This window comes from Aythya ferina, assembly GCF_964211825.1.
Source record: "Aythya ferina genome assembly, chromosome: 11".
Classification (NCBI taxonomy): domain Eukaryota; kingdom Metazoa; phylum Chordata; class Aves; order Anseriformes; family Anatidae; genus Aythya; species Aythya ferina.
Genome location: NC_140307.1, coordinates 10,688,620 through 10,716,262, shown reverse-complemented (window position 1 = coordinate 10,716,262; position 27,643 = coordinate 10,688,620). Strand labels below are relative to the sequence as shown.

At 41.0% G+C, this 27,643-nt stretch overlaps 2 protein-coding genes and 1 long non-coding RNA gene across 3 annotated transcripts; all 3 read right to left on the bottom strand.

Moving 5' to 3' along the window:
* Positions 1-1,944: 1,944 nt before the first annotated feature.
* Positions 1,945-7,563, bottom strand: LOC311442513 (olfactory receptor 11L1-like). Its single transcript, XM_084531799.1, has one exon. It carries the CDS (start codon positions 3,333-3,335, stop codon positions 2,397-2,399), a length of 939 nt encoding a protein of 312 aa, XP_084387925.1. The 5' UTR covers positions 3,336-7,563; the 3' UTR covers positions 1,945-2,396.
* A 149-nt stretch (positions 7,564-7,712) lies between these two features.
* Positions 7,713-26,279, bottom strand: LOC311442514 (immunoglobulin delta heavy chain-like). The gene is made up of 7 exons (XM_084531800.1): positions 26,053-26,279; positions 24,335-24,647; positions 12,414-12,475; positions 10,169-10,453; positions 9,415-9,477; positions 8,880-8,995; positions 7,713-8,430 (listed from the first exon to the last, which is right to left on the bottom strand). Exons 1-7 carry the CDS (start codon positions 26,096-26,098, stop codon positions 8,404-8,406), a joined length of 912 nt encoding a protein of 303 aa, XP_084387926.1. The 5' UTR covers positions 26,099-26,279; the 3' UTR covers positions 7,713-8,403.
* On the bottom strand, positions 22,817-24,250 carry LOC311442515. The gene is made up of 2 exons (XR_014696701.1): positions 23,562-24,250; positions 22,817-23,427 (listed from the first exon to the last, which is right to left on the bottom strand). It is a non-coding gene; the product is annotated as an uncharacterized lncRNA (long non-coding RNA).
* Positions 26,280-27,643: the final 1,364 nt, after the last annotated feature.

Sequence of the window (27,643 nt, the reverse complement as noted above, 5' to 3'; positions counted from 1 at the left end):
CAAGTACATCAGCCTCACCTCTTACCACTGTGTTTTCCCCCACATCCAATAAAAGATTGAAATTCTCCTTAGTCCTCCTTTCCTTTTTTATGTCTTTATAAACACATTTTTAATTGTCTTTAACAGCAATAAACAGATTGAACTCCAGTTTGGCTTTTTCCCTTCTAATTTTCTCCCTGCACAGCCTCACAACATCTTTGTATTCCGCCTGAGTGGCCCACCCCTTCTTCCAAAGATCCTAAACCCTCTTTTTTTTTTCTTGAACTCTAGCCAAATCTGTCTGAAAATAATGAAATGACTGCTCTAACATCTACTTTATTTGCATTTTTTGTAGTAGTACTATGATTCTGAGTCTCTATGCAAAATAAAATTGTATGGAAAATCATGGAATAATGTAGTTGAGAAGGGATCTCTTGTACAGGCACTGAAACAGACTGTTCACTCTCTGCCCTTGAGCATGTCAACACTTGATAAGAAACAGTCCAGAACAACCTGGTCTGACTTCATAGCTGACTACTTTGGACAAAAGGTTGGGCTAGAGACTGCCCAAGATCTCTGCCTATCTGAATTATCCTATGAACCTACAATTTGTTAATTTCTGTGTCAGACCAGAGTAGTTAATCATTCAGGTGTTGCAGATAGGTGGCTGACAAACAGAAAAGAATGCAAAGAAAATTAGTTCCATAGTTTTGAATTGGAGAATGAAAGCATCTACTTGCTTGCATACTTTTGAGAGCTTTTGTGAAAACCTCCATTAAAGCAACATTAAATTAAATTAAATTTAATTTAAACATTAAAACATTAATTAAAACATTAAACATTAAAACATTAAATGCAAGCTCCTTTTTTATCCCGTTCCCTGTCTACCAGCCCCAGATGGATATCTTGATCATCTGAAGACATCTTAGACAGGAACTAAATTGAAATCCTAGTTAGTATCATCAGTCTTTATAGAGTGCCATTCATCTTATCTGAAGTGTATACCTGGGAAGAAAATTAACTGCCTAAAAACAGGCATTTATTGTCATTGTGAATGTCCTACAGTGCTCTCAATGGCCTCCACCCGTAACTTCAAAAAGGGGTAGTCTCTGACTGATCTAGTGTTGAATCTGCTAACCAAAAGATTTATTCTGCAGCATCTAATAAGTCACGAAGTTATTACTAATGGTTTCTCTTTATGCACCTGAGTTGCTATCCTCAGTTAAGTGTGATTCATCCTGACTTGATTAGGGTAATGCTCATAACTTCAGTAAGTTGAAGTCAAGCAAGGTTACTCTCACTGCTGTTTGTATTGAATATCTTGTGGCTATGGTGATAGTCTTGCTATCAAGACTCTTGTGCAATTCTGTCCTTGGCACCTAAGAACTCAATGGAGTGTTTGCTGTAGTGCCTTTCTTTAGCAGAACCATGGTAGTTTTATCTTTTAGGTTGTTCTGACTCTTTGCAATCCCTATCTCTAAGTACTAAGGACTTCTGTGATTCTATGACTTCTAAACTTGTGGGTTCTCACACAGGTGTCCACATGCCAGGTAGATACCTAAGCTTTCATTTCTGTAAGTAGAGTTTCGGGGGACAAATCAAATGCATAAATATATGGGTCCAAGAATTTAACAGTCCATAGGTCATTCAGTGGAATAAAGCAGCTACTGTAGAAAGATGGCTTCTCCTATGGCTTCCGTGACATGACTCATAATCTCCTGCAGATGCCTTAAGTAGTCCGCACCTACTAATATAAGAGTATAATTTGATGTCTCATCACCTGAAATGTTCCTTCAAGGAGAAAGGAACGGAATAGTATCCTTCAGTTAAATCATATTAACTACTCATAGCATTAAATTATTGTAAAGCAACAAAAGAAAATGTACTTTTCAGATACCTTTTCCTCATAACAGGCGATTACACTGTTTCTATTTATATCAAGATATTTGTTTCACATACCACACATGAAACACAGAAAAACTGCAGTGGCATTTATTCTGAATCAATAGACACACCAAAAATGACCAAGAGAAAAATGAGCTAGCATCTACAGGCAATGAAAAACATAAATAATACAGAAATTTTAACCTTTATTAACACATATGAAATTTGTGCTTTAGTGCCTGTGCAGTAACAAGAACATAAAATGCAATTCAAATAGTAATTATAAAATTAATAAAAAGTAAATTAAATGCTGGGTAAATACAGAGGGAGAAAGGAAAAAGAAAAAGAGGAAAGTAAAGCATGAGAATATGCCAGGAGTTATTTTGGTTAACAGTAATAACTGGCTTGAATTATTCTTTATAAAAAAAGCAGAAACTGTTACTGTAATGTGTTATTGAGATAATAACCTGCACTGTAATCAGAATATAACAAAGAACCTGGATAACAAGAGTCAGAGTTGAACTCTCCCCATCTTACAAAGCACGAAGACGATGGTGTCTGATGACTATTTTTTCCAATGCCTCCTTGAATCCTTTGTTTCTCAAGCCATAGATGACTGGATTCAGAAGGGGTGTCACCACTGTGTAGAGCACAGATACAGTCTTGCTGAGCTCTGAGGATAGGCGGTAGGTGGGACGGACGTACATGGAAATCATTGTACCATAGTATATAGTCACAACCATGAGGTGTGAGCTACAGGTGGAGAAAGTCATTCTTTTTCCAGAAGTAGAGGGGATCTTTAGGATACTGAGGATTATAAGTAGGTATGAGAAAAGAATCAACAGAAAGCAGCTGGAAAGGACGAGGAGAGAGAGGATGAAGATGACAGCTTCTGTTACAGTGGTGTCTGAGCATGAGAGCTTCAACAGTGGAGAGATATCACAGAAGAAATGATCAATGAGGTTGCAACTGCAGAAGTGCAATCTGGAGACCATCAGACAGGGGAGAAAACCAGTGAAGACACCAGTGATCCAGGAGCCCACAGCCAGACGAGTATAAGACTCAGCAGTCATAGTCACAATATAGTGCAGGGGTTCACAGACTGCAAGGTATCGGTCATATGCCATTGCTGCCAAGAGGTAGCACTCAGTGGCTCCCAGGGTAATGAAGTAGAAAAGCTGTGCCATGCACCCTGAGAAAGAGATGCTCTTCCTCTCTGCCAGTAGATTGGCCAGCATCTTGGGTACAATTGTGCTGGTGTAACAGACCTCTAGGAAAGAGAGGTTCTTGAGAAATTTGTACATGGGTAAATGAAGTCGTGGCTCCAGTGTCACTACTGAAATAATAATGAAGTTTCCTAAAATGGTGAGAATATAAATAACCAAGAACACTATGAATAGTAGGATCTGGTACTGTGGGTTGCCACTGAAACCCAGTAGCCTGAATTCCAGTACTGCTGTGTCATTTACCATCTTTTGGAAAAAGACAGGATTTGTCTGTTAAGAAAGTAATCAATATCAGAATGTGATAATTTTAAGTAGTGAAGGTGTTCTTTTTAAAGATTGTGTTTCTCAAATAAACATTTTGGAGCAGCATCAAAGTCACTACTGATCTGACCTTCCATTCTACCTCCTTTCCTTACATCCTGCTCTCTATTTGTCCCAAGACAGATTTTTTAACATGTATTTCATGAACTTCACATAGACAGATACAGAATGAATTGCAAATGGTCATGTAGACAGCCACTCTTCACACTTTCACATAAGGATATGCATCTTTTCATAAGGATATGTGTAAAAAATTGCATAAGTAGATATAATAGGTATCATTCATACTAATGCATGCTAAAAAACAATACATAAACTTACACATATGAACTCAGACAGCAAAGATCTACTATTCACTGACAGAATTAATATGCACAATCAACAGTACTTATTGCAGTCATGATTACTTTTTTTTAAATAATGATTTCAAACTACTCATATACATGGTCCTGTTCAAACACATCAAGATAATACATAACACTTTCAAAATGCTTTGCTATGGCAGGATACAAACTTCCACACAGATTCAACAGCAGTCATATAATTTCTTGTTAAATACTGTGCATAAAGATAAAATTCCTGCCTCATGAATGGAATTCATAGTGAATAAACTATTATTACAAGTTGATTAGGCACAATGCAATTCATAAGAATAATCTCATTTTTCCATACACATAATAAAGCAGATTCATATAGTATTTATCTACTCACTTACGTATGAACCACTACACATAATATTGAGTATGTGCTTCAGACCTTTTCCAAACTACAAACACATTAGGTACTGATGAGGTTTCAGTCTGTGCTCAGGTCCTTAGATTGGATACGTCCTTTACTCTGTAGTTAGAGCTTTATTAACAATCTCCTACATTGACTACAACATCTCATTAGATAGAAACCCTTCTAGATTCAACTACCTTTTGGTCAGTCTTGACTTTTATGAAGACAGGCTGACACAGACAAAGGTGGAACTGTACCAAACATTGATTTCAGTCTTTACTAAGCATCTCTAGGGAGTAATGCCATGGGTGGAGACACTCCGTAGAACACCCTAGCTACTACTGCAAGGCTGATGACACATCTACAGCCTGTCAGTAAGAGGAAAAATCCCTTTGAAAAAACTGCATCCAGAATTCACCAGAAACACTACAGACATTTCAGCTAACCAAACCATGCTTTCTGAAAAAAAGCTCAAATGTAGCAGCTCAGTAACTGTAAAATGAAATTCTATTGTTAAAAAGAAAATCATTTTGAAGTACATTAAAATAACTGAAGATTTTGCTCTGGGACATTTTCGCAGCACATTTCATCCAAGTTGTGTCTTTCTACTGCATCTTCTGAGTGACACTTTGGGAAAGCTCTCTAGGCAAAACGTACGTTTTGCTGCTTGTTCATCACTTACGGGCTTTCAAGGCTCATCTTCATAATTTCTGATTGTCTTCAAAATGTTAAAGGGGAAAACTAACTAAATAAATAAATAAGAAACAAAAAAGACTTTTTGCTACTTATTTCCTATTTATGTTTTTTGTTTGTTTGTTTGTTTGTTTGTTTTTCTTCAGTCAGAAGGTATCTGGAATGCGTAAAGCATCAAAACATATTTTCTTAGTTCTTCAAACATTTTTTCATTTTTTTGAAAATGGCAAGCTTACTGAGGAGGAAAACTTTAAAGAGACTTTTCTCTTGAGTTCTTCATTCCCAAGTTAACAGTACAAAAGAGATTCATTGGAAGGCTGCAATGAGGTTGTACTGGGTCTGGCTGGGCTGTTAACTTTCCCTGCAGCAACCCATACAGTGCTGTGCTCTGCACTTGTAGCCAGAACAGCAGTGGTATTACACCAGTGTTGTGTCTGCTGCTGAACAGTGCTGGCACAGCATCAGGACTCTCTCTAACTCTCCCAGGGGGTGGGCAAAAAAGTGAGAAAAGAAACATCACCAGGGCAGCTGACCTAAACCAACCAAAAGGATATTCCATACTGCATGGTGTCACACTCAGCAATAAAAGGTGGGAAGGGAGAAGGAGTGGAGTGGCTCTCATTATGAAGACGTCTGTCCTCCCAAACAACCACTACGCATATTGAGGCCCCGCTCCCCAGGATATAGCCAAACATTGCTTTTTGATGGGAAGTAGGAAATAATTATTTTCCTCTCTCTCTCTGCTTCCACACGGCCTTTGTTTGTTTTTTTCTTTCTTCCTAAATTCCCCTTATCTCAGCCCCTGGGTCTTTTTTTTCTTTCCAGCATACTTTCTACTTTCTTCTCCCCCTCTGCTTCTGAGGAAGGGGAGTGAGAGAGCAGTTGTGGTGGAGTTTAGCTGCCCAGCAGGGTATAACCACTATGATCACCTCACAGAGACAGGACATACCCCTTTTCCCAGGACCATCCCCAAAACTGTCCTGCAGTTCCTCCTTTTTCTTAGGGAATTTCTGGCTTGTGTAGGCTGGAGAAAAAAGAGAGGAAAGCAAGCAAATTGGTATTTGTCACTGAGCTCTAATGTTTGGTACCTATGGTACGCAGCAATTTCTGAAGCTCTTGCAAAGAAGCTAGTGCAAATGTTGAGCTGAATCCCCTCTGTAGGCACCTTTACAGGCTAGGACAAAGGGACAAAGTCTTACTCTTCACAGGTTCAATGGAAATTTCCTGCTCATCGATAGTATTTCCTCATCTCACATAACATTTTACCTACAATCTGTGTTCCTGATGGGTGGGAGGAGGAGGGGTATATCTGTTGTGTTGCATCCTCATGTCCATCCTTACATTGCCAGAGAAGAATTTTCTTTTTTGGCAAATCCATGCCAACATAGAGAAGCTTGTAAGGAATTTTCCCTTTGGCAGTCCTGCCTGCCACTCTTAAAAACAACATCTCTGGGCAGATACTTCATCTTTCAGTCCCAAACCCTGTCAGTGTGCAGCTGTCCCACAGAAGTAAGAAGGATCACTGCTCACCCTTGTAAGAAAGAGCCATGAGGCGAAGATGTCTATAGGATGAGGTACATAACACCTGCAGCATGCAAAGATCCTACTGCAATCAGAGCAGAGTTGCTGGAGGCTCTACTGCTAGCTCAGGGATTCTGAAGTGTAGCTCTCTGTTTTAGCAGGGCCTTTGCCACATGGCCCTGTCTGGTCCTGGAGCTACTTCACTAGCAGAAGAATGTTAAAGAGCTGCTGAGGACAGCACCATGCTTGGGGAGGGAAGGGGACACAAATGCTTGGCACTACCTACAGGGAAATTAGCTCTTGCTCAGGAGCCAGAGAGGAAAGGAGGCAATACAGTAGAAACTGGGTGCTGTGAAAACAATCTAGCCTGATCTGTTTGGGTGGCTGAATCACTGAATACTGCACAAGTGTAGTATGTCTTGCTTGACTAGAAAAGAAAGGAGACTGCTTCAAGGGACACTTATAGCCTGTGTGGCTTCACTTGTGCTTCTGTTACTTGTGATGCCTAGGAAACAAAAACATGACTGCTATTTTTCTCCAGATTTGTGTGTGTGCTTCTGGGACTCAACCACAGATATGTAGGACCTAGAAACATCATAGAAAAGTCACATCTTCTGGATATGACTGCATGTGTGAACGACTGAACCTAACAAGATTGATTAAACAGATTTTGCCTTGCTGCTTTGGAGCCAACAGTACCTCGGTTGTGTACCCTTTCCCTTCAGGAAGTGGTTAATGTGCTTTTCGGTTAATGTGCTTTTCAAAACAAGGGGGAACTTTTCTTGCAAAGTGTGATTTAGTCATTCATTTTAACCACAGGATCCTGCTTCAAGCAGGCAGCAGCTTGAAGCTTATGAGACAAAAGTTAACTGGGACATGTGTGTGCAGTGTTTTTTTTGTTGTTGTTGTTTGTTTGTGTGTGTGTGTTTTGACTGCTAACCAAACTTCTAGGTTATCTGTCAAACCAGCCCACAGTATTTCCTGTTGGCCCCTTCCCAGTACTGGTAAGTGGGAAGTCAGTATCCTGTTTTCTCACCTTCTGAGATCTGTACCTTCATTCCTTATTCTCATATTTACTATTTTTCTTTTTGTTACAATCAAAAATTTTGAGCCTGACTAATTTAAAAGGGCATGAATAATTAAAATTCATTTAAAAGCAAAGCCAAATTTCTTAGCCTTGCTGAAGTCTTTTAAATGTGTCAGACAGTCTTTCTCTTACCCTGTGGAAAACCCAAGAAAAACAGTTTTAATCGAAGGGAAATATATCATGTGGTAGGTGATTTCCTAGTTCTCAGTGGTGACTGGATATGACAGTTGAATTTTATCAATTTTTACTGAATTATCATAAGTAAGGACACTGTGCAAATCTTACAATACTTCAGCATAATAAAATTTTATTTTGATCTTCATTAAGAAACCTAAAATGTTGGCTCCATATACCTGACAAAGAGAAAAAAGTTTCTAGAGGAACAAAGAAAAATCCTACTATATATCTGTCTAACATGAGTTCCTTCAGGTCCAGTGAAACTATGTTCACCTACACTAGAAAACTAGCACTAATAAAAGCATCTAAAAATTAAAACCATACTATGCTTCCTCTCTGCCTGGGATCCCTAAGCAGTATGGCATTACTTTTGTAGACAGTAATGTAATACAAATAGAGATGTTATTTTTAAAGCATAGTAAGTATGAAGCTCAGTTTTAAGCTTTGAAAACTATCTAAGCAACTTGGTACTTCAACACAGTGGATAGAGGAGTAGGAAATCTAAGTATTCCTGCTTAGCAGTAGGTTGAAGACAATTTCTGATATGAATCAAACATAACAAAAAATTGTTGTAACAATTAATGAAATTTAGCAAGACAAGAGTTCAACAATATTAACTGCTTAAGAAAGCTTTCAGATGGTGTTAACTGAAGAGCACCTTGATGAAGTGATGGGACTCAAAGTTCTGCAGGAACTGGGAAGGGATATTGCTTCTTTGGTTCCTTAGATGTTTATTGGCAGCAAAGTTGAGCCACAGTGTTTAAATTACACTGTTACATTTTCTCCCTCTCTTCTTCAGCCCATTGCTGGCTCACTTAGTACCTGAAAGCAGTGTTTGTTTAATGAAGTTGTGCCTAGTTTCTGTGAAATCAGAATAAACTGGATAATCATTTTGGTCATTTTGTGTACTTGATCTTCAGAATTCTCCCACCTACTTTTTCCTTCCCCTTTTTCAAATTTGTTGTATTTGGGGATTCTCCCTTTGTAGTCCTCACATGTCTGGACTTCTCTCCAGACTTTCTCCACTCGAAGCTGCCAGCAGAAGATTTTTTATATAACCTGAGGTGATCTGGTCTAGCCTGGAGCAAAAACAAATTGCGGATGAGCAACCAATGAGTTAGTCACTGGAAACATTGACTCATTCTGTGGAAAACAGAAGAGCTGAGATGGTGTCACTCCTTGTGGGGTTACAGGAGGTTATAAACCCAAATTGTCTGCACTCCCTACACTTCCCTCCTATGTTCCCAGGGACTGAATTATTTATTTCCTACCTCAAAGATGAATAGCTTGATAGTCATGAGTGTACCGAAGGCAATGCTTTTAGCCAGCAAGACTCTCAAACACAAAACCACCATGAAGACCATATTCATTTTTTCCATTTTGACATCTGTTTTCAAAAGAAGAAAAAGATGGAAGAGATTTTGGCATGCACACATCATGGATGAGGGAAGGAGAAACAGAGGGGAAGATGGCAATTCATCAAGTTCAGGGACGAGAGGAAGAAATGCCTGCCCAGTGAGAATTTACTTCCTATTACTGGTTTATCCCAGGGAAAATTCTCAGCTATTTAACCTGTTAACCCAAAATAGCAGCTTATTCCTCAATAAATATTTCCAATTCTGACATTTTTACACTAGAGAAAGTAATTTGTCATGTCTTTATACAGAATCCACAATCAGTGAAGCCTATTGTTTAATAAGTATCTACAATTCAGACATTTCTGTACCAAAGATAATACATTTTCATGTATTTTTACTGATTCACCAATAAAGTACATAAACTATACTAATGCTTTAGACAACTAACCTTTTGTAGAGGCATCTGTAATGTTGCAAACTTTCACTGTCACCAGTTCTTCAGCTTTCTCTTCTGTTGAATGATTGAGACACACTATAAACTGTATCTAAACTACATAAAATGAGAATTAAAGAAAGAACACCTATGCCCCTTTCCCCAGCAGTAGATAAGCATTATTGGAATATCAGATGGCAGGCAGACATTAATTCTGGTATTAATTTGAAGAGAAAGAATATCTTTCTACATGTGATTGCAGAAAAGTCCACCAAGATTGTTGCCGATTTTTCCATACTTTTTGAAATGCACTTTACCATAAAAAAATAATAATAATAAAAATAAAAAAATAACCAGAAGTTTGGGGTAAAAAACATATTTTCCATTTCTTTTTGTTTTCATAAGTTATTTCAAGCTTTCTGCTATCAGACATGTATACTCATGTGCCTTGAACGATTTTGCATCAGATAAAGGAAGACTCAAAAACATAAAGAGTTTTGGTTTTGGTTTGTTGTTGTTTGGTTGTCCATGTCCCCCCTCCATCCCTCCTTCCCCCCCTTTTTTTTTTAAAGAAGAAAATTCCAGTGCTTAAATGGTTGAATTAAGATCATCTACACCATGTACTTTTGAATATCTCACTTCCACATGTCTACGCACCTAAATATCTTTCTGACCGTACTTGTTCCTGTTAGATGCTCAAAGACTAAGAAAGTATCTTGGAAGAGGCATGTCCCAGAATCAGTCTGTGCTTGTACCACAAACATTGTACCTGGCAGGATTGTGCTGGCTGCAGTCTCATTCCTCTTGTGCACAGCCTTGCAGGTCCCCTCTGCATCTGGTTTTACTCCAATTACCTTCCATGTACTGTACATCCCCTCCGATGTGATAAGAGGTGCCTTCAGATCATATACAATGTGACCCTCAGGCCCATCAAGACTGATGTTCTTAGGGTAGAATGTCCTTGCCAAACAAGCTATATTCAATTTGCTGCCATATTGTTTGGGTACCTTTGATTTAAGTGCAATGACTTCTGGTGTAGAATATTCTTGTCTGTCTGAAAAAGAAGCATAACTTTAGAATAACTTTATTTCTGCATACTTTCTTGACAGCTAAATCACCTGCAATTCAAACATAGTCCACTCATGTTTGTCCCCTGACACCTAAGTGTCTTCTTCCTTCTCTTTTCCAAAGAGCAGATAAAATACAGAAAGGGAGCATAGTGGGATTTTAATGGAAGGTTTTAATCCCTTGGGGTCTTAAACTTGTTTTTATTAAAACTCATACCTATATGTGAATTAATTTAAATTAGGCACTTTGAAAAGAGGGAGTTCTTAAGAATACAACACAAATGATCATATTCATTAATAATTCATAATAATTTACATCCTAAAAAGAACATTTATTTCAAGGGCAGTCATATATGTTTCTAACATGATACATGATAAAAGATCCTTTTTTAATTGTGCAAAAATCCTTTACTTGATGAGGTTAAAAAGCTTAACCATAAAATATACATGTAAGTGAGAGGACTCTGATACTCCACTCTACAGTACTGTTCCAATAAATGGCATTGGGTAGGATTACCTGCAGATACAAAATAATGTTGCTAAAACAGAAAATGATGTTAAATTTTTATTTACAAATGTTCAGGTCCAACAAGAGTTTCTTTCCAGATTCTGTTATTTCAACATTTCCATAATATTTCTTTGAAGAACCTGAGCCAGGCATAGAAATGTCTCTAAAATTAACAAGTGAATAGTGTTACATGAGCTCTGGAGTGATTTCCAAGTTATGAGACCGTTTCACTACATAATGCTGAGCCATCCTAAGGAATAAAACTAGGGCAACTAACAGAGGCTTTCAGTGCCATTCTGCATATCCCATTTACTCTGTCTTATCTCTGCTTATTCCTTCTGAAAGAAACAAGTCTCCTGTAGATCCTTAAGGCATCTTTGTACTAAGCATTTATGCTTTCACTGAAACCTACCTGTCATTACTGTGAAAAACTAGGAGAAAAAGAAGAGATCTCTGGAATGCTCATCCCCAGTTAAATGGTTATCCAGGATTTCCTGGTACGTTCATGTGTGTTGCCTGTCCTGGAAGTTCAGCTGCTGGGACTTGGAGCTGACTCTCTCTCATCTCCTCGCATGGGAGCTGGTTTAAGATGAGGTTATAAGCATTTTGTCTGCACCTATGTTATAGCTCCTTCAGCATCACAGCCTGTGCCTGGCCGTGGCAATCTCTCATGAGAACTCCCCAAGAGTACTGTGTTCAGCTCTGGGATCCCCAACATAATAATGACATAAACCTGTTGGAGTGAGTCCAGAGGTGGCTGCAAGGATGATCAGAGGGCTGGAACACCTCTCCTATGAAGACAGGCTGAGAGAGTTTGAGTTGAGGCTTGGGGGAGACTTTATTGCTACACATTCCCACACAAAAGCTGGGGAAGGTAGACCATCCTTATAAAGATCACCTTTATGAGAGTGACATTTCTAAATATGAAGTGCTTTCTCACATTTCAAACAGTTGCTTGCTAAATCCTATACGCCATGATTTTCCACAGGATTTTTCTTCTGAAACCCTTTATGTCTCCATTTTCCTTTCCATGCATCTTAGTGTTACAGAAACGAAAGAAAAGAACTAACTTTACATCATACTAAAGCTGGGCCAAAATACCATCTCCTGTAGGTATAATCAATACAGTGTTAAATTTAGTAGTGCAGCTACTGGGGGGAAAAGGGTTGGGGAGAGGTAGTATTGAGGATATGTGGAGTAATGCTGATGCACACAGCTAGGAAAATAACTTTTTTGGTCTAGAAAAGTTTTGTTAACTAAATTGAGGACTTGAGCGCCTGGTTGGTGTATACATGTTCAAGAGATCCCTAGCAACAGAAAATTCTCATTCAACTGCAACATCATAAAACCCACCCCAACTCAGATTTATTCCACTTTGTCCACCCCACCTCAAACTTACATGTACAAAATATATTAGTAGTAATACAAACGGAACTTACTTGGTTCAACTGAGAAAGCAATCCCACTTCCAAACACAAGCTTGTCTGTTTCCACAGTGTTTCTGCATAGTCAGAAAACAGAAATGATTTCTTCACTACATATTAAAGGTGTATAAACTCAAAGAACAAAATGACAGGGGTTAGTCCAAAGGATCTGTGAATGAAATGCTATGAAAGCTCTCCAGAGAAACTTTTCTTTCCAAAACTGGGGGGAAAAATATTTTTGTAGTAGAGAGATTTCAAACAACTTGATGCAGGCCAAAGCTTTTAAAACTCTTTCCTCTTCTCTGTTGTTAACTCAATAAGCAATATACTTGCAGAATAAATAGTCACAGGAATACTGCAGTTTGCTCCTTCAGCACACTCCTTTCTTTCTTTCTTTCTTTCTTCCTTGAAATGTTCTTGAAATTTTCTTCTTGCAGTCTCAGGTTTTTGTATGAGGCCTTAGAGTGTTTGTGCCATTGTGCTACTCCAAGTTCTCAACACAGTGATATACTTAGTTACAAAAAGTGCCTCTTCCTTCCTTTTTACTTCACAGTGTATTCAGATGAGACAGGTATACCGATATACCATACAAAGAAATCACATAGACTTGTGAATAAGAATCCGATCATGGGTCAAAAGTGGAGATTTAAACCTACCTGGGATATATAGAATTGCAACATGGCTCTGAGAACACTTAGATTTTTGCCTAATGAAAAAACAAAAGTTGTGTGAGTGTGATTCTACAGAAATTAGCAAAACTCTTCAGAGTTGCAGAAGTGTTCTGCTTTTGTTTGTTTCTTTGTTTTTTCACTTTGGATTTTTTTTTAATTTTACTTTTTTTATATATATATTTATATTTTTTTTTCCCAGGAAGAAGAGGAAAGTGCTCACTCTGGTCTTTTAGAGCTGTTACCTTTCTGGATGGCCCAGGGGTAAGGGTAATTCAGTACCTCAGGAAATCATGCTTTTGACAACTGTTCTTTATTAGGTAGAGTTATATTGTACGACAGAGGCATTATTAAATAGGGATTTTGCTGTGGATGGTGCAAGTTGGATTGATCAAATGTTGCATGATGGTCAAATTCTGCACTCTTAGCATGAACAGCATCTAAAGATTTGTGTCAAGCATAACGTCCAGGGAAAAATAAAATTCACGTGAATACATTTGTTATGCATATATGTGGCAAGATGTTCCCTTCCTCTGTTATGGCATGGGAGAATAAAAGAATAGAACACTTATATAACATACTTACATAACCAATTCACATTAAAAAAAAAAAAATCTGTGATTTATCCGTTGGTGGTCTTTAACAATATTGATAGAGTATTTACAGGTGATACACAACAACTGTGTTGACTCACTCAGTTGCTCCTGAATGGACTAGACAATGCCCTTCTTGGGTATACGGACAAACCATTCACCAGATAATAGTATGCTATCCACAGAGCATAAACCTTCTAGAAACACACCTGACACTCTTGCATCAGCTTGTTGGTCACAGCTGAAGGTCACAACCCTGTAAGAGTAGTTGGCTGGTCTTGTTGGTTGATCAAGGAGTGTTGCCTGGTGAAGATGTTTGTGAAAGACAATATGAGATGTTGACAATCAAATGCATGGCTTCACCAAGGGAAAATCATGCCTGACCAATCTGGTGGCCTTCTATGATGGAGTGACTATATCAGTTGACAAAGGAAGACTGACTGGTGTCATCTACCTGGACTTCAGTAAGGTTTTTGACATGGTCCCACATGACATTCTGATTTCTAAATTGGAGAGATATGCATCTGATGGGTGGACCAGTCGGTGGATAAGGAATTGGCTTGATGGATGCACCCAGAGAGTAGTGGCCATTGGCTCTATGTCCAGGTAGAGGCTGGTGCTTTTCAATATCTTCATCAATGACATAGATGATGGGATTGAGTACACCTTCAGCAAGTTTGCAGATGACACCAAGCTGAATGGTGCAGTTTATACTACAGAAGGAAGGGATGCCATCCAAAGGGACTTGGATAAGCTGGAGAAGTGGGCTGAATGAGGTTCTATAAGTCCAAGTGCAGGGTGCTGCACCAGGGTCAGGGCAATCCCAGGCATGTGTACAGACTGGGAGAAGAACCTATTGAAAGCAGCCTTGAAGAGAGGGATTTGGGGCTTCTGGTAGATCAGAAGCTCAACATGAGGCCAGCAGTGTGTGCTTGCAGCCCAGAAGGCAGCTGTATCCTGGGCTGCATCAAGAGAAGCATGGCCAGCAGGTCAAGTGAGGTGATTGTCCCCCTTGGCTCTGCCCTTCTGAGGCCCCACTTGGAGTACTGCATCCAGGTCTGGGGCCCCCAGTACAAGAAAGCTGTGGACCTGTTAGAATGGGTCCAGAGGAGGGCCAAAGACGATCAAAGATGATCAGAGGGCTGGAGCACCTCTGCTACGAAGAAAGGCTGAAAGAGCTGGGGATGTTCAGCCTGGAGAAGAAGAGGCTCTGGGGAAGCCTCATTGGAGCATTTCAATACTTAAAGGGTTCTTATATAAAGGATGAAGAGGGACTCTTTACTCGTGTAGATAATGATAGAGGGGAGGAGGGTGGGGAGGGTGTTAAACTGAAAGAGAGGAGAAAGATTGGATGTTAGGAAGAAGTTTTTACTCAGAGGGTGGTGAGGCACTGAAACAGGTTGCCCAGAGAAGTTGTGGATGGCCCATCCCTGGAGGTGTTCAAAACCAGGCTGGATGGGGCCCTGGCAAACCTGATCTAGTGTGTGGCATCCCTGCCTATGGCAGGGGGGTTGAAACTAGATGATCTTTAAGGTTCCTTCCAACCCAAGCCATTCTATGATTCTATGATTCTGTGATTCTGATTCTATGACAACTTTCCTTATTGTTGCTCATCCATAGGTAACATTAGTGCCTTGACTATATGGTAAGTAGCTTCTCCATTTCAGTTTGCTTAACCTTATGCTTAGCTTGCTTGCATTCTGCTCAGGCTTAATTAATCAGTATGGGTACTTATATCAAACTTAGTCTGTGGTCTGTTGCCATGTTATCACTCAATATCCGAAAGACCCTGATTATCCTGTCACATTTTTGGCATGGTCAGTCCTGTCCCAAAATGGTGTTCTTTGCCCAGTGTGCAAGGAGCTGATTAGCACTCAGAATCAAGACATTTGCTTATTTCATGTCTGCATAGAGATGAATGCCAGGTAGTAACTCCACGAAGCTCGCATGCCAGCCTTACTGAGAACAGTTAATTATTTTATATATTACAAAATGCAAGATCATCACTTCCTCGGGTTCAATGATAGCATTCACTTACATGATTGGTCTTTTAACTTCTTGCTTTCGTTTAAAGATACAGTACATTACTTTTCTACTACGCATGCTTAGAGGGTAAGGGGTTTCTAGTGGTAGGGGGCTTCCCTAGCCTACAGCTGGCTACTTTACTATGTTAATGGGATAAGCTTCACCTAAAGTTTAAATGAGTAATTCTTTCTACTTCCTTATCTACTTCTTGCTGTCACTGTTCAAGGTTGATAAATCCATTTGGGTTCCCACTATAACAGACTTATGTGAGTGAACTCCCACTCAACGGTTATGTTGACCTCCCCTTCTGCACGTGTTGACCTTCCTTCCCGCATCAGTTTGTGACACGGGAAGTTGCATCTTAAGATACACAATGGAAGCTTATAATGAATACACACTGATTTTTGATGGTTGGTAAAGGACCAGCTATCTTTACTGACAGAGGGTCAGAGCTGAGTGCACAAGAAAACTCTTTTTGAGAAATATGGGTTTCTAGCCAATCCTTGACTGTTTCCCCTTGTTCCATTTTGGGGTGTATTTTAAAGAATTGGATTAAATTTGCTGGGGAACCAATGACCAAAATAAGATGAAAAGGTATTGTAATCACTTCTGACCACACTATAAAATGAAGGATGGTGAGGTTTGGACCAAAAATGGATACTTGAATGTAATATATACTGCAATTAATGCAGTTTAAAAGGACAAAGAATACTTGTGACAGAAAGAAAAGAAATGATTTCCAGAATTTCAGTACCAAAAAACAAGAGACAGTTCAGAGGTTTCTTGTGAATGGCTGGGTTCTGCTGCATTTGGATTCCAAATTTTGGACTTATTCATAAACCATTATATGATGTTATCAAAGGGTCAGAAGAACTACTGGAATTGACTCCAGAGTACCAGAAAAGTTTTGATGAGATAAGAAGAAAATTAATGGAAGCTCTGGTCTTAGCCTTTCCAGATATGACTAAGCCCTTCCAATTGTATGTATATTGTGAGAAAAATCTCAATAATTTTCTTAGACAAGATCTTCTGTGAAGCTATTTTATTCGCAATTGCAATGGCAGGTGTCCAGCAAGCAGGAGCACACAGTGAAAGTATACCATGACCTTGTATTCCCTATTACTCAACAGCTGATTTCTCCCGTTTCCTCATTAGCTGAGTACTATAGGTTCACAAGCTAGTCGATGCCTTTCTATACCATACTATTCTATACTATACCATACTATTTTTCACCATACCATTCTATACTATTTTATTTGACCAACCATTATTTTCTCCTTTTCCTTTTCTTCTTTCTTCTCTCCTAAATAGAGGGCTCATGATTTTTGGTTTTACTGATTTTGCACTGCTTCTCCTGTTTTTCTTAGCTATCCTCCTTATTTTGGGACAGTGGGACCTTCCTCTTCCTAATATACTTCCCGCTGCTATGCTACTGTCATGCCTGCACAATCGCTTTTCAATATGCAAGGCTAGTGGCATTTTCCACTGTAAAAACACCTTCTATTGCAAAAACACAACTTTGTTTCTCACAATATTAAAGGTAACATTGGGCCTTAAAAGTGATAACCCAAATGCTCAGGATCTTGAAAAGACCAGTGGCTTTCTTCTCAAAGCAACTTGATGAAATAAGTAAAGAGTGGCCTGCGTGCTTATGGTCTGTAGAAGCAGCTGCTTTATTAATCCAGAAGACTTGGAATCTTCCCTTGAGACAACCTATAACTGCAATGGTCCTTCATGAACTTCTGACAATTATAAATGATAAATGACATTACTGGGTTTCTCCGAGTTAATTGGCCAAATATCAAGCTATTCTGATATAGTAAGAAGAAGAGACTCTGGGTATGGTATCTACATTGAACCTGTTGCCAATAACTAAGCAAGAGCCATTACAGCATCACTGCCTGGCTACTGTTGCATAAGTCTATACCAGCAGACCAGACTTAAAGGATGAATCATTAAAAGATGAAGATTTACAGTTACATACAAATGGCAGCAGTTTCATGCATGAGAGAGAGAGGAAAGCTGGATATGAGGCAGTAACCCTCGAGGAAGAAATAGGAACTAAACCATTACCTTGGAATACCTCAGCACAAAAGGCCAAGATTATTGTGTTGATTATAGCTCTTGAAATAGAGAAAGATCTGAAAGTTAACATATACGAAGTCTAAGTATATTTTTGGAGTCATACACGCCCATGTAGCCATGTGGAAAGAACAAGAATTACTGAATTCACATGGAAACAGTATAAAATATGGACAAGAAATATTTAAATTGTTGCTTGTGCTTTTAGAACAAAAGGAATTAGCAGTAAATCAATACATAGCCAATAAAAAAAGGACAAGGAGAAGTGACTCAAGGAAACAGAAAAGCCAATTTGGCAGTCAAAAAGATGCCTTACAGGAACATGTGGTTGAGGCCCTGATAAAAGGCAGAGAAATTAATATGCCAAATTTGCTGTGTAAGTAATCCCAAATACAAAGAAGACAAGAAGACTACCTGCACATGAAGTGAAATGAAGGATAATCCCTGGGGAACACTGGCAAATAGATTTCTCTGCACTGCTGATATGTGGGCATTATAAATACCTACCTGTTTTAGCAGATACCTTTTCAGAGTGACTGGAAGCTTTCCCTTGCCACACCAATTGTCTGGAGAAGTTGTAAAAGCTCTTTGAAAATAAGTAATTCATAGATTTGGAATCCCTGAAGGGTTATCCTCAGATAATGGTCCTTATTTCGTTTCAGAAATAGTCCAAAAGCTATCAAAGTTTCTTCGATTCAGATGGGACCCCTTGGAGGCCCCAGTCTAATGGAAAGGTCAAAACGATGAATCAAACCCTCAAAAGGCAGCTTTCAATGTTATGTCAAGAAACTCTTCTTAAATGGATAGATGTTCTGCCAATTGCTCTGATAAGAAATAGAATCTCCCATCAGGTAAGAGAAGGAATAAGTCCTTTCAAAATATTATAAGGAAAACCTTACCCTGTCAGTAGGACAGAATACCAGATTGATGGCATGTATATCAGGGATTATGAATTATGATTATGGATTATGATTACCTGGTGTATCTCTCATGGGTACTGCCTTCTTTACACAGGTATCTCAACCAGAGAGATCCACTTCCCTTGGATGTCCTAGCACACAGCTTATTCTATGATTCTAAGGTGGGAGACAGTGATCAGAAAACCTGGTCAGTTGTACTACTTGATAAAGAAAGAAATGCAGTATGAGAATGTTGATTCAATCAGGGTTGTCTGAATTAAGATCTGTTGATCAGGATGATAAGAAATAAAGAAAGGGGAACTGTAAGCAAAATGCTGAGACACAGACTTAACAAAGCAAAAATGAAGACAATAGCAAGGAACAAAACTCCCAGTCACAGTGGTTGAGTAGCTAGCAAGCTACAGGCATAATTTCCAAGAAGATCAACCTGAATTTTGGACCTGTGAACCAGAAAGAGGCTGGACTGGGAAGATGCAGAAACTGCAGACCTCTAAAAACCCATGTAGGTGTGCAGGGGGAAGGAGCTGCAAGAGGAACAAAGAGGGATAGGTAGAAAAGGATAGAAAAATCATGTCTAAAGTGAGGCCAGTCACTGTGCTTGTCTGACTGAGCCCTGCAGCTGAACACCACAGTCTGTTCTTTCTTCTCATCTTTTCTCTTGAAATCTTCTCTTAACTCACTCTCTGTTTATTCATACTGTCTCTCCTCTGTGTCTGTGCACTTCAAGACAGGCCTGGCATCCTGGCAGGGTTGATGGGCATACATAAGTTCAACAAGGCCAAGTGCCGAGTCCTGCACCTGGGGCGCAATAACCCCAAGCAGAGCTACAGGCTGGGAGAGGAATGGTTGGAGAGCTGCCAGGCAGAGAAGGACCTGGGAGTGATGGTGGATAGTCGGCTGAATATGAGCCAGCAGTGTGCTCAGGTGGCCAAGAAGGCCAACGGCATCCTGGCTTGTATCAGGAACGGTGTGACCAGCAGGGCTAGGGAGGTGATCGTCCCCCTGTACTCAGCTCTGGTGAGGCCGCACCTCGAGTACTGTGTTCAGTTTTGGGCCCCTCGCTACAAGAAGGACATGGAGGTGCTTGAGCGGGTGCAGAGAAGGGCGACAAAGCTGGTGAGGGGCCTGGAGAACAAGTCCTATGAGGAGCGGCTGAGGGAGCTGGGTTTGTTCAGCTTGTTTGTTCAGGAGAAGAGGAGGCTCAGGGGTGACCTTATCGCTCTTTATAGGTACCTCAAGGGAGGCTGTAGTGAGGTGGGGGTTGGCCTGTTCTCCCACGTGCCTGGTGACAGGACGAGGGGGAATGGGTTTAAGTTGAGCCAGGGGAGTTTTAGGTTAGATGTTAGGAAGAACTTCTTCACTGAAAGGGTTGTGAGGCACTGGAACAGGCTGCCCAGGGAAGTGGTGGAGTCACCATCCCTGGAGGTCTTTAAAAGACGTTTAGATGTAGAGCTTAGGGAAATGGTTTAGTGGGGACTGTTAGCGTTAGGTCAGAGGTTGGACTCGATGACCTTGAGGTCTCTTCCAACCTAGAAAATTCTGTGATTCTGTGATTCTGTGACATTCCAGCCATGCTGGCACTTGAGGGATCCTGGCAGAAGTGCTGGACAGACATGGTTTTAAAGGACCCAAAAGGAACATCAAGCCCCGCTCCCGGGTTTTCTCTCTAATGGCTACAAAGGAGACACAAGGAGTAACTTAAATATAACCTTCTGAACTGTGGCAGGTAAAACCCCACCTGCTGACCAAGATCAGACAATTAGATGTTCAAAATCAAATTATCCTGAGCCCAACACTCATATTTGAGTGCAAGAAAAACTAGCATAGTATATAGTGATTGTCCCACAGCTTGCATCATGATCAGTATCAAATCCGTTCTCTGAGGTTGTGAGGAAGCGGATTATACACCTGCAGGCTCTTCAGGAAGTCAGTTTGTGTTGTGTAGTTCAGTCTCTTTCAACTACTGTGATACCTAGCCCACACAGTAATGAATAGTCATACAAAAACGTTTCTGATTTCATTTCAGTACCAGGTGACACACCTTCTTTGATGTCTTTTGAATGCTGCAGTTTGTCTTCCTCTCTGTTCTTTTACTGATGGAAAATCAAACCAAGTTCCTATGTGCCATATCTAGTTGAGTATTGAATATGGAGATTCTACAGCCTCTTTGGGCAACTTGTTCCAATGCTTAGTTACCTTCCAAGTGAAAAAGCTCTTCATTATGTTTAAGAGGAATTTCCTGTATTTTATTTTCTGCCCATTTCTTCTTGTCATGTCACTAAGTACCACTCAGAAAAGCCTGGCTCCATCCTTTTTACTCCCATGGGTACATTGCTGGCTCATTTTCACCAGAGTCCCTCACGATCCCCAGGTTGTTCTGCCAAGTTACCAATAAGACATTTTTAGACATTTTGTGAAGAAAAAAACTGTACTCTAGTTCAATTTCTACTATGGTGCCTGTCTAATTGGTGTATGGGGAGAAAAGGAGTGGGGGCTGATTTACTGTATTTACTGTGGCTACTTGTTGGATTCCCTAGAATCATGAAATTACCCTTCAGACATTTCAAATAAAACTTTCCTTGTGAAGAATGGGAAGAAAATGGTTTTGTACCCAACTCTCAAAACTCCAATAACATTTCAGTCTTCTCACCTTTTTTTTTCTTTTTTTTTTTTCTTTTTCTTTTGTCCTGCTCTTTCCATCAGTCATTATGTTTTGTTTTGTTTTGTTTTGTTTTGTTTTGTTTTGTTTTGTTTTGTTTCTAAAGAAATTTTAATTTTTCATATAGAAACATGCAGCTTTGTCTGCAGCTGTTGCAGGGAGAGCTGGTCCTTAGAAGGATCTGCAGAGCTGATGACTTGGCTTTGAAAGGATGAAACATTACATTGGACCCTTGAGAAAGGATAGAGCAAAGCTAGGTTTTAGGTATTTCCCAGAGTGTGTTGGATCCAACTCCAAGCTCAGCTGCTATCAGTGACGGGTATGCCAGGGATGTTGTAGGTGACTGACTCTAAGATCTATTCTATTCCATATCTTTCTCTGCACATAAGAAAGCATATCTGGAAATGAGAGAGGCTTAACTGATATTTTATTTATTAACTGAACTAATATTGTTAGCGTTAGGTTGGAGGTTGGACTCGATGACCTTGAGGTCTCTTCCAACCTAGAAATTCTGTGATTCTGTGATTCTGTAACTGAGTAGGTGGTATATGGGTGGAGAGCTAGATCAATCAGAAGTTGAGTGTTGGGTGTTAACCCTGGCACATGCCAGCTAAGTACCAAAGTGCTGACTTGTGTTAATCCTGTAGTGGGATAGGGGAGACCACTGGAAGTGAGAAAACGCATGGATTGAGATAAAGACTTGAGGGAAAGCAAAAGCTACACATGCAAACAGAACAAAATAGGAATACATTCATTGTTTTCCACTGGAAAACAGATTTTTAGCTATTTCTAGGAAAGCAGGGCTTCATCATGCATAGTGGCAACTTGTGAAGACAAATGCCATAACTCCAAACATTTCCCACTCCTCCTTCTTTCCCCACAGCTTTTATTGTTGAGCATGACATCATGTGGTATGGAATATCATTTTGGTCAGCTGGGGACTGTTGTTCTGGCTGTGTCCCTTCCCAACTTCTTGTGCACCCCCACCCTATTTGCTGGTTTCTCAGTGAGGGTTTCTCATTTTTCAAACTGTGTCTCCCTCTTCCAGAAGTCACAAATCAGAAGCTTCCCAGCTTCGTATTTGTGCCTGGTCCAAGAAAGGGATTAAAAGACTGAATTCAACCTTGCAGTCCTTTTTTTTGTTTGTTTGTTTGTTTGTTTTTTGTTGTTTGATTCTTTTTTTTTTTCTTTTTTTCTTTTTGTTTCTTTTCTAACCCAGTAGTTACTGAATGTTTTTGCAGAATGGTTTAGGAAGTGGCGTCAGTAGATGCCAATGACAAACAACACTGGTTTCTACATATTGGTTTCTACATATTGGTTCTACACACTGGTTTCTTCAGGTACAGCAGTTTCATTTGGGAAGGGCAAGACATTGCCCATGTCTCAGTGCAGTGCAGGAGATAGATTCATTCCTCACCAGTGGGTAGATTCACTCTCAGTTATGGATTCTGGCATATTGTCAAACCACAGCTGTGTAAGACATGCAAGTAGCTTCTTTATTGCTGAGTAATATTTTCTTTAATATCTTGCTCTACTATTCTCTGTTAGAGTTCCATAAATCCAACACATAAAAGTACCTTAATTCATTTCAACCACAAGAATACAGCATCTTACTAAAATGCACTCTTTTGGCTCACTTTTCCAGACAAAATGGATCAGTTATTTACGTAACAGCATTGACATGATACAATCCTCTCTATGTCAGTGTGAGTGGCACAGAAAGTTGTAGACCATGATGAGGTCCCCCCTCAGCCTCCTCTTCTCCAGGCTGAACAGGTCCAGTGCCCTCAGCCGCTCCAGATATGTCTTCCCCTCTAGGCCCTTCACCATCTTCGTCACCCTCCTCTGGACACTCTCCAACAGTTTTACATCCTTTTTGTACTGTGGTTCTGGTGAGTAGGAGGTATCCAGAAAACATTCCCTCCCTGGAAAAAGACATCATCATCTCTGTCAGGGATGGAGCATCTGGAATGACATGCGACATCTTTGAGGATTAGAGGGAAGTCCAATCCTGCTATAGTGGCCATCATGCAGAGGTAGTGAGAGAGCCCTGGGCACTACCACCTCTGACCATCTGTCTTCCTGTAGAAAGGGAGAATAGACACAACTAGATATAATTTGAGCGTATGCGCTTCTATGTCAGAAGTACCTCTCATGCTCTTGCATTTCCCTCTTTACCAGACATCAGTGCACAAAGAAACACCATTATGACTTACCTGGACTGAGTGCCAACACAGCTAAGAAATCTTTCTGTATGGCTAGCAGTGCTGGTGCCCCAATGCTGGCAGAGGCCACCCACAGCACACTGGAGGAAGGTCTATCAAGAAGGATTAGGCAGTTCTGGGATGTGCTTCTGCTTGAGATTGTAAATACTCTGCAGCAGACAACAGCTGCTCAGGCCCAATCTCCAGATCCAGCATATAGAAAAGCAAACATCCACCTTTGCTGTTCCCAGAGCTATAAGGGTACCCAGCCTCTCCAACAAGGGTGCAATCCCCCTTTAGGAGATAGACAGGCAGCTTGGGGCAGATCTGTGCTGCACGCAGAAGGAGCCAAGTGCCATCTTGCAGCCCCAAAAGGCTTCACAGCAGCCCCGATATGGAGAGCTGAGGGTGCCCTGCTCCTTTTACTCTCTTGGGATTAAAGGAGCACCAGGGTAGATGTGGAGAAGAGGCAGTGATAGTAGCTTGTGGAGAAGTCTGTGAATTAGATGAAAGTCTATGTTGTGTGAAAGGTTTGGGGATTGAGCTGCCCATGGGACTTATTCATACATGAAATTTTGTTTCTGACTTCTGTTATAAATGTCAAACTTCTCTGCAAATTCAGTTGCCATGGATAGGTTGGGAGATCCAACATCTTTTAGTCCTAATCTTCACTGTTATTTCAGAGAACATGTACAGGCAACTGTAACTTTGAGGAAGGGCTCTGTCACCACAGTAGTCCTCCCACTTTTTGTGCTGCCTCTGCCTCCATTGATTTTATGGTGTGCTGTCTGGCACAGAAGTAGGTGGCTGTGTCTATGGCTGTAAGGGCATGCAGCTGCAGGGAAACCTTTTTTTTGGCTTTATCTGCAGAGATGGTGGCTCGGCTTTTGAAAGGTGGGGCATAGCCTGTGTTATTCCCAAAAGGATAGACCCACGCTAGAAATTGCAGTTCCCCTGTTGGAGCCAGACGGACGTAATTCCAGTCATAGAGAGGGCTATCCAAAGGTGCTCCTATTATAGTGCAGGTGAGTGGGAGTGATCCGAAGACTTTCCCTTCCTTGGGACCAGATGCCACCATTTTTATGTTGGAAAGGGTACCTGGAAAGACAGAGGGCAGGTATGAAGTTTGAGCTTTTGTGAGAAAGGGGTTCAGTAGTCAGTCCCAAGGCTGCAGGGTGCACAAAAATAGAGTCCTTTAGCTCTAGGAGTTATCCCTGGAAGCAGTGGTTTGCTCAGACACCACAGAACCATATTTCTTTGTACCACCCAAAGGACTTCTGAGGCAGGAGACCCACCAGAGTCTAGATAACTGCTGGTAAACATGACATATCTCTAAATATGAATCCAGAGTCTTGAAAGAAGGAGCACATGGAGTCCCCAGCCCCTCTCAGTCCCACTGCTGCCTTCACCAGCTGCACCTGAGCACAGGGAACAGGATGGGTATGGATACATGGGGAGTTGGTTTGCCAGTTGCACATGATCCCCACAGGAGCAAGAAACATGGGGCTCTTGCTGTGTCCCCAGAAAATAGCCTGCCCCTGTAAAATTCTAAAGCTGCTCAAAATGGGATTCTACAAGGCTCCTTGGAGCAGTTATTGGTTGGATGCAGTGGATGGAGCCTGTGGCCCCTCTGGCCTCATGACATACCCCTAGCAGCACTGAGAACACCATCTCTGGAGATGGTCCCCACCTTGCATAGATAGAAGTGGGCTGAACACCACATGTTCATCGTTTGTCTCATCTTTTTGTGCTCATCTGCACCTTTTGTGGGTCCAGGGTCCAGCTATACCCTGAAATGCTGCAGGAGTGTAAGTCAGACCTGGGAACCTCCCAGGCCCTGCTAGGCTCTTTCAGCCCTGGCTTGGTACCCTTGCTGTCTCCATGGGCTTGAAGTCCCCGGTATGAGGAGAAGTGGGATTCCACAGAGAAGGAATGCATGGGGCAGGCATTACAGTTGGGCATGGAAATATCTGGGCATAGAAATGGCCTTGTGTTCCTGGGATCCTTCTTGGGACCCGCCTTTACCTCCTAGAGTTGCTGCAAAGAGGAGACACAACAGCATTACAGCCATTCTCCTTCTGCTCCTTCTTCTTCAGCCTGAGCTAAGCCCAGAGCCAGCCTGCCTCTCCCATACCTCAACATGAGAAGACAGTATGAGGCTGGGCAATGCTCTGGGCATCTGAAGAGAGTGGTCAGGGTACCACGGGAGTGCAGAGCCCAGATCTTCCTAAGTCAGGAAGAGTCAGCTTGGGCCCCAGCCCTTCCAGCCCTGGAGCTGGTGGACAGCTCTCCTATGCCATGAGGTGAAGTACAGAGGAACTGCAGAATTATGCCAGATCATCCTCCTTAGGTCCTTCAACATCTACACATCCTACAGAAGGGCAGGAAAGGGCAAAGAGTAGTTCTGAAATGCTACAAGTCCTGGGCAGAGGATCCACCCTGGTGAGGAGAGAGCACAAAACCCATGCCCTTGTCCTTGACCCAGGAAAAGTGGGGCTCTCACCTTCAGTGGCTGCAGCAAAGGTGATGACCAGCAGCCAGAGGAACATCGCAGGCTTCTCCAGAGGAATTTGCAGGGTGAGGTAGAGAGTTCAGGCCTTCCTCACTTTGGGTCAGCAGAGAAATGCCCTGTCCTTTCAGCACTGAAGGCTGATTTCCTTCCAACTCTAGACAGATTTCTGACCAACCCCTTTGCAGCTGCAGGTACTTTGAGCACTGGGGAGTTGGATACCTCAGTCACTGCTGTCATGGGTGGGGAGAGCAAGTCACATTTCCTTTTGAGTACTGCTCAGCCTGCACAGGAAACCCAGGGACCTCGGTTGTCTCACCAGGGCCTCTCATAACCATTTCCCTGAACCCTTTTCTGTGTGGGTTGTTGCTCTGCAGATAGCTGGGGGGAAGGGTGAGGGGGTAGATATTCGTGATAATGTGGAGAATGCTCTCTCTGGGAGTGAGATGGGGTCAAATCCTCCTTCCTCCAACCTGTTGCACCATCCCTCACCAAAGCCCATGGCTATCAGGTCTGGGAGGGAGAAGGAGGATTTTCACCTCTGGCTCCTCCACATCTGTATCACTGTGAGCTATGCCCAAAACAAAGAAATAGAGTAGGCAGTCCTGTTCTTGCATTGTGAAGACCAGGATCCCTTCCTGGAAGAATAATTTGCCCTGTGGTGGTTTTACCCTGCTGGGCAGCCAAATTCTACCACAACCACTCTGTCACTCCCCATCCTCAAAAGAAGAAAGTATGCTGCAAAGAAAAAAAAAAAAGTCTCATGGGTTGAGATAAGGATAATTGAATTAAAAGGAAAAGGAAGAGGGAAAAACAACAACAACAACCAAACAAAAGCCATGTGGAAGCATAGGAGAAGAAAAATAAATTATCTACTTCCCATCAATGAGTGATATTTGGCCGCACCCTCGGAAGCAGGGCCTCAATACACATAGTGGTTGTTTGGGAGGACAGATGTCTTCATAATGAGAATGTGTGTGTGGCCCCCTTCCCACCACACCCCCTTTTTCCCCTTCCCCCCCTTTTATTGCTATTGAAGCATAAACAAAACTAAACAACTTCTACTTCATGTGAAATTTAGTTGTCTGTAGGAAAAACTACTGCATTTAACTTTTTTTCTAAACAAATTATTCAAGTGTGCTTTGGGGTTATGTGAGATAATCTGTGTGAGGGCAGCATAACAAACTATTAGTGAATACTGATGATAAATATTGTATGGAGGTTGATATCCATCTCTCTGAGTTTAATTACTTGCAGCACTCAGTGTGAATTCCCATTCAAAGGAACACACACCTGGTTTAGACTGGCAAAAAAGCTTTAAACTGTTTGGTCAAATAGTCTAACAAACTATTGTGCTGTGTCTGTTATTTTTAAGTAGTAATGTAAATGGCACGCATTGAAGTAAGACGAAGGGTAGGCTGTGTGAAACTTTCTACAAAGCATGTATGGTAGGGCATCAGAGGGGTGGTTTTCTTCAGTTTTAGATGATTTACACGTTGTATACATGCCTAGACTCATAACTTTCTGAAGTCCTAATTTCCCACTGCTAATATTCATCTTTTTCTGTGAAAGACCTACTGTAACA